Source organism: Gambusia affinis, linkage group LG04 (assembly GCF_019740435.1).
Source record: "Gambusia affinis linkage group LG04, SWU_Gaff_1.0, whole genome shotgun sequence".
NCBI classification, from domain to species: domain Eukaryota; kingdom Metazoa; phylum Chordata; class Actinopteri; order Cyprinodontiformes; family Poeciliidae; genus Gambusia; species Gambusia affinis.
The window spans coordinates 627215-643104 of NC_057871.1; the positions used below are offsets into that span (position 1 = coordinate 627215).

The 15890-nt window shown below is 43.5% G+C and overlaps 1 protein-coding gene across 3 annotated transcripts in view; it reads left to right on the top strand.

The window, feature by feature from the left end:
- The window catches only part of glra3 (glycine receptor, alpha 3), a 35547-nt gene extending 24436 nt beyond the window's left edge, over window positions 1-11111 (top strand). For all 3 annotated transcript variants that reach the window (XM_044113024.1, XM_044113023.1, XM_044113025.1), the window contains exons 5-9: window positions 453-535; window positions 2437-2574; window positions 5114-5328; window positions 8645-8794; window positions 10525-11111. In XM_044113024.1, coding sequence (XP_043968959.1) covers window positions 453-535; window positions 2437-2574; window positions 5114-5328; window positions 8645-8794; window positions 10525-10812 — 874 coding nt within the window. In that variant the 3' untranslated portion in view covers window positions 10813-11111. The remainder of the gene's footprint in view (window positions 1-452; window positions 536-2436; window positions 2575-5113; window positions 5329-8644; window positions 8795-10524) is intronic.
- The last annotated feature ends 4779 nt before the right edge of the window (window positions 11112-15890 follow it).

Consider the following 15890-nt stretch of genomic DNA (forward strand, 5'->3'; position numbering starts at 1 on the left):
AATCGACCTTTGACCTTGGTTTGGATTCGGCTTGAATGTGAACACCAAGTGGACCAGAGACCGCTCCAAAAGCAGGAAGTGGACTGCAGAGCAGGGCATTCTGGGTAAATACAACCAAAGCTAACGTGCTAGCCTAGTGCTAGCAGGAGAAATGTCTCCTGGTCTTTAGACAAAGACTAAAGCCAAATCCTCCAACCGCTAAAATCTGACGCGTCCATCTTGTTTCCATCTGGTGAAGAAGGAAGTTGCTCTCAGTGTCTTCAGAGGTTCTTGGTGCAGCGCCCCCACAGGCCAGGAGGGGAACAGGTTGCTCAAAGGGTTTGGTTGGTTTGACTCAGAGCAGAGAGAAAGATGTAATCAGATTTAGAAAATGTGTCTTCCAAAACGTCGACCCTCAGTCCGGATGAATCGGTTTCATCTAATTTAACCCGTTTTCTCCTTCTTGCCTGCAGACTGACGCTGACGCTGTCGTGTCCCATGGACCTGAAGAACTTCCCCATGGATGTTCAGACCTGCATCATGCAGCTGGAGAGCTGTGAGTCCAATTAAACCGCCTCTGTGGTCAGGAGCGCGCTGCGCCGCCGCTGCGTTTCGTCATTCACTACATTAAGTTCTGGTTCTGAACGTGGAAATGCTGCAGACCTCCCTGAGGCTCCAGGCGGCGAGTCTGAGTGGCGGTTGGAGCTAGCCTGGAAAAACCGGGAAGGTTCTGGAAAAACCTGGAAGAGTCTGGAAAATACATGAAAAAAGTTGGAAATTAATTGGTCTTTGGTTTGCATGGATTGGGAAATTCTTCACTTTTCCATCCAGTTATGATGTGACAGAAACATAATTTTCTTATTTTCTTCCTGTAAAGTTCAGATGTTATTCGGGTTTCTTTATGTTACACATGGAGCAAAAAGAACAAAACAACTGAAGAATTAACATTATAGAGATTTTTCAAGCCCAGAGGACTCCAAAGCTACGCTGATCAGCCGCAGTCAGCGGGGTTCGAACCAGCAACCCCCGAGTCTCAGTTCACTCAATAAAGCCGTTTCAGCATGAAAGACCAGAACCCGTCCTGTTGGTGCTGAAGTCAGAACTGCAAGAATAAATTCAGTTTATTCATAACAGAACTGAAGCTTCATCAGTCCAACAGGGTCAGCGGAACGTCTGGAACCGTTGTGGAAGCAGAACCGGGCCGTGTCGGATCCGCATTGGATCCCTCATTAACTTGTGCTCTTATTTAGAAACGTTTATTTTTTATTAAGATAATCTGTTTTCATCCCAGTCAGGCTCAGACAGTCTGTCTGTCTGCAGTTCAGTCTGGAACACACTGGGTCGAACCAGAACCAGCAGGTCCTAGCGCTGTTCTTCAGGCGCTGATGATGATGATGATGATGATGATGATGATGACATCACAGGTTACTCTAATTAGAATCAAGTTTATTTTTAAAGTGTTAACATGGTTGGTAGAACCTGCAGAACTTGTTCTGACCCGGTTTCCTCCGCAGGCGTTTGGGTTTTAAGATCATGTGAAGTGAAGGACGGCGCCGCTTTTAGGAGCTGCAGGCGCTTCCTGCTGTTCGCTTTCATCTCTGCACAAACTTCCTGTTCCCTTTTGGATCAACCTTCAGAACCAGAATCATGTACATCCTTAATGCATGGCTCTGGAGCAGAACCAGAACCACCAGCCGGCTCCTGGAAGCCCACGCAGCAGGTCCAACAGAACCAGAGCAACAGAAGTTTCATTTCAGGTTGAACTTCGTTCTCACTTCCTCATGAGAAAGAAAAAATCTTTAAACCTGGAGGACGGAATCATTCTGGAGGTTTTAAAGTGGGACTAAACCACCAATCAACTGGTTTTCAAGGTGGTCCTTAAAGGTTTTATCTTTGTGTTTCTGTGCAAAGTGACATGTTCGTCTCAGTGCTGCCCTCTCTGGGCTAAATGTTGGTACTGCCGTTCAACGTTTTTATCATCTCAACATCAAGTTTGGTAGATGTCTACATCACTCAGCACCATGTTCCGGTGTAAAACCATCTCACTCAAACACGCCCCCTGGTGGCGAGTCCGGAACTGGACTAGCCAACATGGCTAGAATTGGTAACAGCAATTTTTAAACAAGTTGCGAGAGTTGTTGTTCTTTTGAACAAAGAGTTGCTAAATTAGCATCGACGTTGCTAAGTTGGCAATATGCCTTTCCCACAGCTCTTCTTGACCTCATCTCCACATTTAGCCACGCCCCTTGTCTCTTGACTTTTGTTGAGCTTTTCAAAATTTTCTGTTGGCGTAGTTTTTGCTTTCAGAGGGTCTTTCTTTAGAGACTGCAGAACCCAACAGAAAAAAGCAAGAACAAAAGTTCATTTGGACACTTGAAGAGGTGGTTCTGACCTGCAGATTGAGACAGAACCGGGATTTCTGGTCCGAATTTGACCCGCTTCTTTTGCCTTTTCCAGTCGGCTACACGATGAACGACCTGATTTTCGAGTGGCAGGAAAACGGGCCAGTCCAGGTTGCAGATGGCCTCACGCTGCCGCAGTTCATCCTGAAGGACGAGTCGGACCTGAGATACTGCACCAAGCACTACAACACCGGTACACACACACGCACACACACACACACACACACACTCACTGGTTTACAGTAAGACTCTGGACCATTGGTTTCATCATCACTTGTGGGGACTTCCATTTCAGTTGACTTCCATTTATTCCTACAACCTGAAAATAGCCTAAATTTAATTTACACACTACTCATAACCCAGTGTTGTCCCAAATTTTTTGTCAAGTTCAACATTTTAATGAAATTTATGTAGACAAAAGTTCTGTAAATCATTGTAAATTAAAACCATATAAAGCATCTCACAGGTTTGTCAGATTAAAAACAATAACAACAAACCATATCCTAATTTTTTTCAGGTTGATAATTTTTACTGTGTATTTTTAGCAACATGAACAAGATATGCCTCTCACTTTACCAAGCAAAATGGCTAACTTTAGTTACCTTGCTAAATAAATAATTTTCTACTTAAGTATTCAGGTTGCTAAAGTCACTGGATGTTTTCTAGTCTCTTTTACTGTTAAAGTAGGTCAAATTCAAAGCAGAAACCCGGATGAATATCTTGTGTTGTAAAACGTATTTTCCCTTGTAAGATGTTCAATTGTTATTGCAAAAGGCCTGGCATCAGTGAAAATGTTTCCTCCAACATCGTTTTTAAAAATTTGCCTGCATTAAACCACCTGGCAATCCGAATTTAAGCAGTTCTTGAATTGTGATGCGGGCCATGCAAAATTGTTCCAAGGACTGCAATTGGCCCTCAGGCCGCATTTTGGACAACCCAAAAACAGCATGGCATGTGTTAGTAAGATGGTCCTTACAGTGTATCAAATGCAAGGCTCCACACACACACACTGCCGGGCCACCGGTGTCAGAACCAGCCAGCTGCCAGGTTCTATCCGTTCTGTTGGTGCCGCTGGCTGTGAGGAAAAGCGGTTTCCTGGTGCCCAGAATGATGATTTTATCAGATCCGATCAGAACCCAGGGATCGGGCCGGTGTGGACGAGGTGTCTGTGACCTCCGGCCCCACACGTTGTCAGCGGCGGTTTGGTTCTGCGGTTAGCAAGACGACCATGGGAGGAGATCCAGCAGAACCATCAGCTCAGTTCAGGCAGAAAGCAGCAGGCGGTTCTGGTTCCGTCACAAACGGTTTCATCCCGTTTGTTCCAGACCCGTAGCTACACGCTCACAAAGTTAACAGAATCCCAGAATCTCATTGGACTGGTGGGGAACTGTTTTTAAAGTTACACAATAAAACATTAACAGCAATAAATAATTTGATTTATTTATCCTCTTATAAGAGAAAAATAGATGTTAAAGTCATATTTCCATCATATTATTAATTCATTTATGAATGTCACCGTTCCAAACGAAATATTTAACTGAACTAAATGAATAAACAGGATGCCAAACTTTGATAGCCGCTGCAGCGTAACAGTTCTGGCTCGACCGCAGGGACAGATGTTGCTGCAGCGGCTAACTGTTCAGCTAACGCATTGAAAATATCCAGACGAAAAGAAACGATGGTAAAAATAAAACATTACCTGAGTGACGAGTCGACTAAAGAGATTCAGCCAGTTTAAATAGAGGTCCACAAAATCTGGCTTTTATTTTTATAGTCCACTTCTGCTTATCAGCAAACTAACTTGCATATTAGCTAAATATTTAGCTGGGACTTTAATATTTACCTATTGTTGGAGCTATTTATTCTTTATTTCTTTGAATTTTGTTAGTTAATTCTTAAATGCATATTTTTATATTATTTACAACATTTATTTGCAGGTTAATAATTGTTGATTCTATTTATCTTTTGTTTTCTTATTTTTCTTACTTATTCTTTGAGTCAGACAGGAAGTCATGTGGGTCAGTCCACTTTCTATAAGTATAGGGGCCTGGTAAAGGACCAGCAGGCATTTGGGTTTGGGTCCTATGGTCTTTACCAGAGCAAGACAAGTAGATAGGAGAACAAAGGAAAGTTTGAACAATGTAATTGTTTGCTGAAAAGGAAAATAAAAGCAACCAAGACAGTCAACAAGTTTGGACATTGAACTTCTTTCTCCTGCGTGAAGAATTTTGACCCCAGTGCCTCTTAGTGGCTGAAGGAACTTTTATTGGATGTTTGGTTTGGCAAACAATCACCAATACAGCTAGCAATCTAAATATTTAGCTGGCAAGCTACCTAGAGTTAGCAACCTGAATATTTAATTAGCAAACTAACTATTTAGCTACCAACCTAAACATTTAATTTCAAAGTTAAATGTTTAGCTGGAAAATAAATATTTAGCTTGAACTTGACATTTTTAATGAGTAAACGGTGAAAATATGACTTGGAAAAATGAGCCCCATTTTCCTATAACAGGTTAAATAATCCAAAAACTGCAGTTAATTTTTTATTGTGTAACTTTAGAAATGGCGCCCCACAGTCATGGAAGCAGATTTATCAGAACCATTTGCACCGGACCCATTATCTCATGTTCACTTCTGTTTGCCTCCAGAATCTCTTACTGAAGCATTTCTATCCCGATTTTAATGCTATAATCTGGAGTGTAACCATGGTAACTGTCCGCTGCATTGCAGGTAGGTTCACCTGCATCGAGGTCCGGTTCCACCTGGAGCGGCAGATGGGTTACTACCTGATCCAGATGTACATCCCGTCTCTTCTCATTGTCATCCTCTCCTGGGTTTCCTTCTGGATCAACATGGACGCCGCGCCGGCCCGCGTGGCGCTCGGCATCACCACCGTGCTCACCATGACGACGCAGAGTTCCGGCTCCAGAACCTCGTTGCCCAAGGTCGGTACTGGTTCTACTCAGGTTCTGATGTTCTACCTGAATGTCTGGATGTGTCGGATCTTTGGACCGACCTCCATCCATGGATTCAGCCCAGGTGTATGTAAATATCTGAGCCAGGATTTATTAGTCTGAACTGCTGGTCCAAAAGGAACCAGAACCATTAGCTTCCTGCTTCCTGTACAGCCGCTTCCTGGCCATCAGATGGCGGAGTGGAGTCATCATAGTCTGAAACTGAAGAAGCAGAAAGTTCTGACTCCTCTGGTTCTGACGGTCCACCGGGCCGGACCTCCAGAACCGTTCAGAAAGTGAAAGTTGCTCCTTTTCCTTCGTTTCTCCAGTGGAGGATTTTCCCGTCGCTCCTCTCTTGGACCTGAGACACCTGGTGTTTCTGTTGCATAACTCCGGCCTCAGAGCGGTTCGGAGGTTCCTCATGTTCCCTGAACAGCAGTTTGCACTGCAGGATGAACTGAATCCGTTGCTGCAGCTTTTTCTCTTTTTTAAAACAAAAACTAATAAAACAAGAAAAATGAATAGAATTTTAGTAATTTAGAAAACACAAACTTTGATCACAGTTAGATCTGCAAGACAACTCTGCCGTAGGGCAGAACGAAGTAAAACTCAACTTCACGTTCATTATGACATCTATAAAGAAAATCTACGTTACTATCATTTAACACTCAAACATGCAAGACAGGCTTTCTTTGCAGATGTCATAAACATTATCAATGCTCCAGTTTTATTAGCAACAGTTGACAGGCTCACAAACCCTCCTATCACGTTACCACCTGAATTTCAGTCTATTGCCGCCTGCAACTAGTTTTCCAGTTTCTTTTCAGAGAAAATTAAAAATATCAGAGGATTAATCTGCACATCCACTATAAAGTCAGAACCAACACTGAACCCAAACAAAACAAATACAGGAAAAATGACCCAATTTCAACTACTTAATTATAAAACCCTAGAGGAAATTATAAGTCAATTAAGCTCCAGTTCCTGCTGTCTGGATGTTCTAGATCTATAACTCTAGAACACATATGTCAGAGTCAAGGCCCGCGAGAAGATTTTCTACGGCCCCTGGGATGATTTTGATTTATTATTAGAACCGGCCCGCAGCAAGCCGGCACCCCGTCTGAAAAAATGCGAGATGCACCCCGTTCGATCCTCACAACTTCGCGATCCTCACAGCACCCCTTCTCGGCTTGGGCCGGTCCGCTGCACTAGACCAAATGCGTCATTTAAAAAAATCTCAATGAACATTCGATCAGTCCGGCCCTCGGCTTGTAGCTAAATTTTTAATTTGGCCCTCCGTCCATTTGACTTTGACACCCCTGCTCTAGAACATTTCTTTAAGAAAGTTCTGCCTGTTGTTGCTATTGATCTGATCCAAATAGTAACTCATCGTTTCTCATCAGGCTTTTAAAACAGCAGTAATCAACCCACTGATAAAAAATAACAATCTAGACAAATCACTACTGCAGAATTACAGGCCGACCTCTGACCTCTGACCTCCCATTCATCAGTAAAGTTATTGAAAAAGTTGTTTAAACAGTTAAATAGTTTCCTAACAATAACCAACTGCTTTGACTCCTTCCAATCTGGTTTCCATGGTTACCACAGCACAGAGACTGGCCTAGTCAAAGTGTTCAATGACATCCATATAAATACAGACTGTGGGAGAACCACGGTGCTGGTTCTGGTTCTGTTGGACCTCAGTGTTGACCAGGACATATTACTGAATGGACTGGAGAGTTGGGTCGGACTCTCCGGTCCAGAGATTAACTGGTTTGAATCGTACATAAAGATCAGGGATTTCTTTGTTTCAATTGGAAACTTCTCATCAAAGAGGTCAAAGGTCACATGTGGGGTACCCCAAGGTTCAATCCTAGGACCCTCTTATTCAATATCTATATGCTCCCTCTGGCTCAGGTTATAACAGGAAATAATATCAGCTACCATAACTATGCAGATGATACACAGCTCTACATTATGATGTCACCAGGTGACCTTTGGCCCCATCCAATCACTGAACAGATGCTTAGAACAGATAAATGTGTGGATGTGCCAAAACTTTCTCCAGCTGAACAAAAACAAAACTGAAGTTATTATTTTTGGACCTAAAGAGGAACGATCTAGAGTTATAGATCTAGAGTTATAGATCTAGAGTCAGTGCACAGCTTCAGTTATTACAACTAAAAACCAGCGATCAGGCCGAAACCTGGGAGTAGCGATGGACTCTGACCTGAACTTTCAGAGCCACATAAAGACAGTTACAAAGTCGGCCTTCTATCACCTGAAGAACATTTCCAGGATTAAAGGACTAATGTCTCAGCCAGATCTAGAGAAACTCATCCGTGCGTTTATCTTCAGTCGTATTGATTATTGTAACAGCGTCTTCACAGGCCTGTTCAACAAATCAATCAAACAGCTGCAGCTGATCCAGAATGCTGCTGCTGGAGGTCTGACTAAAACCAGGAAGATAGAGCACATAACACCAGTTTTAAAGTCTCTCCACTGGCTCCCTGTAGCTCAAAGAATAGACTTTAAAATACTGTTGTTAGTTTATAAATCACTGAATGGTTTAGCACCACAATACATTAAAGATTTGCTGCTGTTGTATCAACCTTCCAGAACCTCTCAGGTTCTGGTTCTGGTTCTGCTCTGCATCCCCAGAACCAGAACCAAACGAGGAGAAGCAGCATTCAGCATCTATGCACCACAAATCTGGAACAAACTTCCAGAAAACTGTAAAACAGCTGAAACACTGACTTCCTTTAAATCTCAACTAAAAACCCACTTGTTTAGAGTTTTACTTGAAACGTAATCAATTGCAAATTTATTGACGAAACCTGACTTGATGTTCTGTTTTGATTGTTGATTCTATGTTGCATTGTGTTTTTGTGTAAAGCACTTTGAAATGCCTTGATGCTGAAATGTGCTATACTAATAAAGTTTGATTGAAATACAAAAATAACTCTAGAAAAATTTTACTGATATACGGTAATTACAATAATTATTAAAAAGAAGCTGCATCTTTTTTTTTATATAAATTTGAGTGATACAATTATAGTGGCTTTAAAAACAAGCTTTGTCTTCTTAGTTTAAAGAAAAAATAAACCTTAAACTACAATGAAAAGAGTAAACAGGCCATCCATCTTTTAAAACTTTAGTTAATTTAATGCAAGAGGGAAGTGTGTGTTGGTGTGTCTCTAACTGCAGTGTGTGTTGGTGTGTCTCTAACTGCAGTGTGTGTTGGTGTGTCTCTAACTGCAGTGTGTGTTGGTGTGTCTAACTGCAGTGTGTGTTGGTGTGTCTCCAGGTGTCCTACGTAAAGGCCATTGACATCTGGATGGCCGTGTGTCTCCTCTTCGTCTTCTCTGCGCTGCTGGAATACGCAGCTGTAAACTTCGTGTCGAGGCAACACAAGGAGCTGCTGCGCTTCCGGCGCCAACACAAGACCAAGACCAAGGTAGGAAACCAAGCGCTGCCCCCTGCTGGCCAGACGCTGCCGGCCGGTTTGTCACCCCCAGCTGTCGCTCATCCTGCGGCGGTAGAGCATGTTTGGATCGGACCGACCCGACTACCAGACACGTCTCTCTTTATGAAATATTTCCGTATTTATAAAACTGATCCTGAAGCCGAACTCCACAAGATGCTCATCATTCCTCAGTTTCATTATTTTTGCGTAAATAAAATATTATTATTATTCTAATATTTTGACTTTATTCCTGTAATCTGAGTCTCCATCGACCCGTTCAGCGATCCGGGTCGGACCAGCGTTCATTGAGCCGGTCTCTTAGCTTTTAGTGCAGAACATAAACGGGTCAGCATGTTGTTTGGTTCTGGTTCTGCCTTCCAGTCCATTTGGGTTCTCTTCCTGTCTGCGAAGGTCCAGGTCAAACTGTGTGGCCCAGTCAAAGGAACCGCTTGTTTCTGTCTCTGGCCTTGAATCGGACCCTGAGAGACTCTGTCGGTGATTGGCTGACTGAATGCTGGCTCGGTCCGGTCCGGTCCGGTCCGTGTCTTCTCCCTGACGGTTCTGTTCATCACGCTGTGGGTCGGTAGAACAGCGTCGTCGACCCGGAGGAGCCGGCCCAGTCCCTGTGCCGGCCGGCCAGAACCGCTGTACGGATCAAAGAGCCGGATGAACAGCAGCCTCAGGGCGAAGCCGCCATCATGACCCAACCGGGCCGCCGTACGCGCCTCCCTTTGGACTTCCTGAGTTTTCTGAACCGGGTCTTTCTGAACCGGGTCTTTCTGTGGCTCTAGTGTCCTTTATATGACAGCAGGCTGACAGGAAAGGGGGAAGGAGAGAGGAAGACAAATGTCGCCGGGTCCGGGAATCGAACCCGCGGCGGCCGCGTCGAGGACTGAAGGCCTCCAAACGTGGGTCACACTATCCCCTACGCCACCACAGCACGCCCAGCCCAGGATCTGTTTGACCTCTGACCCCGTGGCTTTAAAACCTGACAGTCTCTGGGAACTGATGCCACTGCTTTATTGCTCCTGAGAGCAAATGGGGTCAAAGTTCAGACCAGAAATTATAAAGTGATAAAACTCTTAAATCTGTCAGAAAATCCCAGAAGTTTCCTGAGATGATAAAATCTGACATTTCATCTAAAACCTGGATCAGAACGAGTCTGGACCCAGGAAGTTCTGATCCAGGAAAAGAACCGGTTCCTCCACATCTCAGATTTCGGACTTTAGAAAGTCAGAAAATCCACTTTTAACATCAAAATGTCTCATTTTTCAGATCAGTCAGGGTTAATCTAATTATATCGAGACAAATCCAAATCAGAAGTTTACATACCCCTCTACTGATCAAACATTCTGGTTTTCAGTTTATTTCTGTTAACTGGTTTAAAAGTTTCTACCTGATTAAACCAGCAGAGTGTCGAGTCGTTGCCTTGCAGCATTTACTCCTGATGACCAGCAGGGGGCGACAGTGGAGAGGAAAATCTCCCCTTTAAGAAGAAGAACCCTGAAAGAGAACGAAATGTTAATCGCAGTAGCAACAAGTCATGTAAACTGGAGAGTAGTAGAAGAAGAAAGTGAGTAAGTGGGTCAGTTTGACCTCCATCAGTCTGCGCTCCAGATGCTACTTCCTGAAGAGCGTAGAGCGTCGATACGACTTTAAACAAAGTGTTTGTCTCTTGACCGGTGTAACCTTTGACCTCGTCGTCTTGGTATTTCCCACAGGAAGTGGAGGTTCAGGAGAGGCGGCCGGCGTCCGCAGTGACCTCCACTCCCAGCAGCACCAAGGACACCAAAGTCAACGCCAACAACGCCGTGGGAGCCGTCAGCATCTCCCAGAATGCACCTGGAGGAGGAAGGAGCACGGAGGAGATGAGGAAGCTGTTCATCGACCGGGCCAAGAAGATCGACACGGTGTCGAGAGCCGGATTCCCTCTGGCCTTCCTCTTCTTCAACATCTTCTACTGGGTCCTCTACAAGATCCTGAGACACGAAGACGTCCACAAACGCTGAGGACGGGGAGGACGGCGGCGCCACCTCGGAGGACGGCGGCGCCACCTCCTGTTTATTTATTTTAACTTTTTTCATCGTCCGACTTTAAGGTCCAAACTCAGGAAGTGACGCTGCAGATCCACAGGAAGTTTTGAAGATGAGCCAAGATGGAGTCCGGGACGGATGCAGTGTCTCCCTGGTCCTGTCCAGATCTGTGACAGACCTCCAGAACCTCCAGAACCGCTTCATGGGTTCTGGTCCCGTTTCTTTCTCCTCTGTCCTCACCAGTTCAGTTCTGTCCCAAAACTTTTGCACGTTTCTGTCTGCTGCTCGTTTTGTTTCTCCTCCTTTGTGCCAAAGTTGAGCCTGAAGGAGGCGCTCACTCCTGAACCAGAACCAGAACCAGAACCAGAACCTGGTTACACTGATGGAAACTTTTTCTGTGTTAAAGTTTAAATTATGACTTTTCAACCTAAAAATAACTGAAGATACAAAAACATTTATTCACTTTTAATTCACTTTATTTATAAGGCAACTATTCACAACTAATGTTTCAACGCTCTTTATTTATTTCATGTTTATTTTTGCCTGAGATAAAAGAGAAAAAAATCCAGGCAGTAAAATTGTAAAAACTCCAAACGTCGCTTTATTCTGACTTTGTAAAATGAAGTAAAATTAAATATTCCCGTTTGTGATTTTGTTCCCTGAGTTAAAGTTGGATTATTTTTTACAGATCTTCGGTTCTGGTTGCAGAACTGCCAGCAGAACCAGGACAGTGAGCAGAACCAGCAGGTTTTCATTCCAGGTTTCTGGTTCTGATGATCCGAACGCTCAGAACCAGAACATCCGGACGGGCAGACAGCTGGTTCTGATCCGAATCTGTGTTGGTAAACAAACTGCTGATGTAAAACTTTTCAGCCTTTAGACTTTTCTGGTTTGTTCTTGTTTAAAACCACAAACTGTAATGTTTTTACCGGGTTGGACCAGAACCGGGCCAGAACTGGACCGCTACACACAAATCTGTGTTTTTAGAAATAAACATCTGAAAAGTGTGGTGTGTTTTTACATTTACCCTGATTCCCCTGAGCAAAACTCAAAGGCCACCAGCAAGTAGACTGAGCCGCTTTGGGTTCTGAAATATTCCAAACTATTCCTCCAGAGGGCGCTGTTTCACTGCTTCCTTTGTGCTGGTCGCTTCTTTAATGGTTGTCAGTTGGCAAACATTGGAATCGAAACACTACCGCCACCAACTGGTGTGGAGTGGGACCACAGAATTGCATTATATAAATGTTTTAACTGGAGATAATATTATCATTCTTACTTTATTTTTTCTAAATAGAACAATATTTCTTGAAATTAGAAAAACTCCTTCTTTCTCATAATTTTTATGAAGTGGATGCTGGTGTTTCGTTGCTGTGGATCATCTGAGCGCAGCGCTGGCCTCTGCAGACAGACGAAGGTTTGTTTGAGATGTAAAGTATTATTCTCCCTGTTAATCCTGAGATAATTGCAGGATTGTTCGCAGGAAGCCTGACGGAGCGGCTCTGTTTCTCCAGGCTGATGCGACGTCATGAGCAAGCAGAGACCTGCAGCTGTGGAGAAGCGGCAGGTTGAGCAACAGGACTGGAGCCGTGAGGGAGGAATGTGAGGCCGACGGCTGGAGGAAGAGGAGCAGCTGGATTCAACCTGTAATTATTATCCTGCACAGTTTACTTAACCTTCCTCTGACTGGGAGACACACACACACACACACACACGCAGGTGGCGGGTGGTCCGTAGGGGGCGCTGTTCTCCCTGATGTGAGGGGAGTGAAAATAATCTACTAGAAAATTTCTGAAGAAATTTAAATGGGGCCTGCCAAAGTGCGGACCGGCGTCCCGTAGAAAGCTGCAGCACGATCGACGGGAAAACGTCGAGTGACATGGACTTGCGCCATTCAGCGTGTTAAAATGAGTGTATGAGCTAAAATTAGCCAAAATGCTAATGTTAGCGTGAGTGCCGTCAGTAGCATGTGGGGCATGACTTGCATGTTGTCTGTACTTAACTTCTTTCAGCATACTACACATGGCAAATAAGACAGAAATATAGCTAATAGCTTATTTAAGCTAAAAGACTAATGCTAATAAACTGCCTAAGCTTTACTAAATAATAGTCAATAGTGTGTGGAAAGTCAGAAGCATCTAAGGCAGGATAAATAAAATATTAATGGCCACCCTTTTTTCCTCAGAACTAGGACAAAACAAGAAATGTCCAATTATATCAATATCCAGTTCTAAACAAAATGTAACCCAGTCAGTTTGTTACTCACGACCTCCAGGAGAGTGAAAACGTTGCAGGCCTGTTAGAAAAAACAATGAGTTGAAATCCCATAGGAAAACATGGAGAGCGTTGAAATTCACCGGTCCTCCGTTGAACGCAGCTGAACACGTGGTGCTGAAGCGGCTAGCTCACTTAGCTTAGCTCAAAACTCATCAGGACTACTTGCTCTAGCTCCTCTGGTCCCGTCCCTGCATCGACCAAGCTCTTCCAACGTCTCCCGAATTTCCTCCTCCTCCGTACTTTTGTCCAGTTTTTAACTCCTTTCAGTGTTTTCGTCACTTCCTGTCCGCTCGTCTCACCCTCCGTCCTCTACCGTCACGGTGTGCTGCCCTTCTTCCTCCTCCTCTCCCAACCAATCACGAGTCACGCACAGACGGACTGTCTGAGCTGTTGGTGCTGATCGTTGCGTTGCTATGGTAATTAATTGCCAGTCATGAGCTGGCAGCTGTGATGACTCATCCAATCTGTCCCCATACACAACAATGGCAAAAAGCGTTTTTTGCTTTTTTTGTCGCCATATTAACTCAGAATCCCACCAGAAGAATTGATCAATGCTCTGATCACGTTTTGATACCACTTTTGTTGGGGTGTATTCAGCGGTTTGAGCCGCATTAACGGTAATAGGTGCATAACAATAGATTCCTGCAGGTTCCTGCCATTGCTTTGCATGGCAGGCCCCAATAAAATGATATATTTTAAGTTGCATTAGCCTGTTTTCCTTAATGATGTGTCCCTAAATGTCTTCTGAATTATTTAATCCTGTTTCTCATATCACATGATGACAGATTTTCACCACTTTTCCCTCTTTTGATCCCCAGTTTTTATTTTATTTTTTTGTAACAGTTTTCCTGATATAAGTTTTTTGCTGCACACTAGGGGTTGAACGACTACATATTTTTTAAGGTCGACTACATCATGATAATAGTCGAGTCAATGTCGACTAGTCGCGGTGACGTCATAGTGACGTAAGCGCAAAAACCCTTCACAACTACTTGGAGGCTTTATTAGCTATTTTCACGGCAAATATTGCCAAGCTCTGCTGACTCAGCAGATTGAACGATTTAAGATATTTTCTAGTCAACGTCAACATGATAAAAGTCGAGTCGATGTCGAGTTGACTAGTGGTTGTGACGTCATAGCAACGCAAGACGCAAAGCTTTGGAGTAACTACAGGCTTTATTACCCGTTTTCACGTAAAAATACGGCATTTACACAGAACAGCAACAAGTGAAACAACAAAACATCGGGATAGTTTATGATAAATAATAAGTTGCTGGGAAACCAACATTCAAAAGGAAACGCACATCTTTTAGATGGCATTACCACAGATCTTTATTTAATCAGCAACATAACATCATAATGTATTAGTTAGATCGTCGTGACAAAGACATTCGCGAGCCGCTAAGTGACATCCTTAGCGGGAAGGTGGCGAGTTTTAGACGGCTCGTGTTTTGTAGTCGACTGCAGCTGCAACTCCATCTCCTTTTAAAAACACTGTAAAACCACAAATATGCATCCATCTACATATCATTTAAACTAATGTATTAACTTATTTTTCTTGTGTCTTGTGATGTTTACTGTGCTGTCAGATCAGCACAGGCTGTCACATGATTGCGACTAGTCGACATGAAATGTAAAAACTCGCGAGATGTCCTAGAGTCGACTAGTCGACTAATTGGTTCAACCCCTACTGCACACTGCTGCCTTGCATCAAGAAGGTCCCGGGTTCGATTCCCAGCCCAGGTCTTTCTGGTGTTCTCTGGGTTCCTCCCAGTCCAGAAACATGACTCTCAGGTTGATCGGTTTCTCTAAACTCTCCATGATTGTTTGTCCTGTCTGTCTCTGTGTCGCCCTGGCGACCCGTCCAGATGACCCGCCTCTCATGGGGTCACCCTGCACCTCCTGACCCCACTAGGGACAAGGGTGTAAGAAAATGGATGGATGAGTTTCTGCTGCCACTATAATGTTGATATCATGTTTTCCAGGTCAGAAGGTCACCTATGTTAAGTCTTCTGGATTTCCTGTCCCAGTGTTTTAGTTATTTTAGGAAATCCTCTGCTGCTTGGTGTCTTTAGTTTTAATATTATTTAGACTGTTGGTTGTTCTAGTTGAACTTCTAGGCCAGGGTGACCAAAATCGTCCATTCAAAACTATTTGCAAAAAACAGGAAGTGGGAGAAAAAGTCCAATAAAAAAGAACAAAAAGAAACAAAATACTGCTTTTTTAACCTCCTTCATGATAAACTGAGTTGCAATATTTTAGCAAAGATTAAAAGTCCATTTTCTTTGGAAAGTGTAAATTATTGTAGCTCCTCGTGAAGGGAAGGGGTTCACTTTGTGAATGTTTACATTTTGCTGCTGAAAATAATTTAAAGATGTTAATTTTGAGCAATAAAAAGTAGATTTAGCTCATTTTGCTTAAAAGTGGATAACTATGTGTAGTAACGGTATTAAAAGCAGATCTGAGTGCATAGATGGAGAGATGTGGTTCTCACAAAACAGCACCAAAACCTGGTTCTGATCTCTGTTGTAAGACTTTCATTGGTCTGTAATCATTTTTCTGTTCAAAAATAAAAAGTCTAAAAATCTGGTGGAGGCAATTGGAGCTGCAGGCCCCACAAAATCAATCCAGGGTCCACAAAGGGCCCCCGGGCCGGACTTTGGACACCTCATGACTGGTGTTTTCAGTTTTGGGTCTGAGTCAGAGTTAGCTGTTGACACTTACAGTCTTTCACTTGTAGCTCATCTAGCGATTATTTTGCTGTATGAAGAATGTGATAT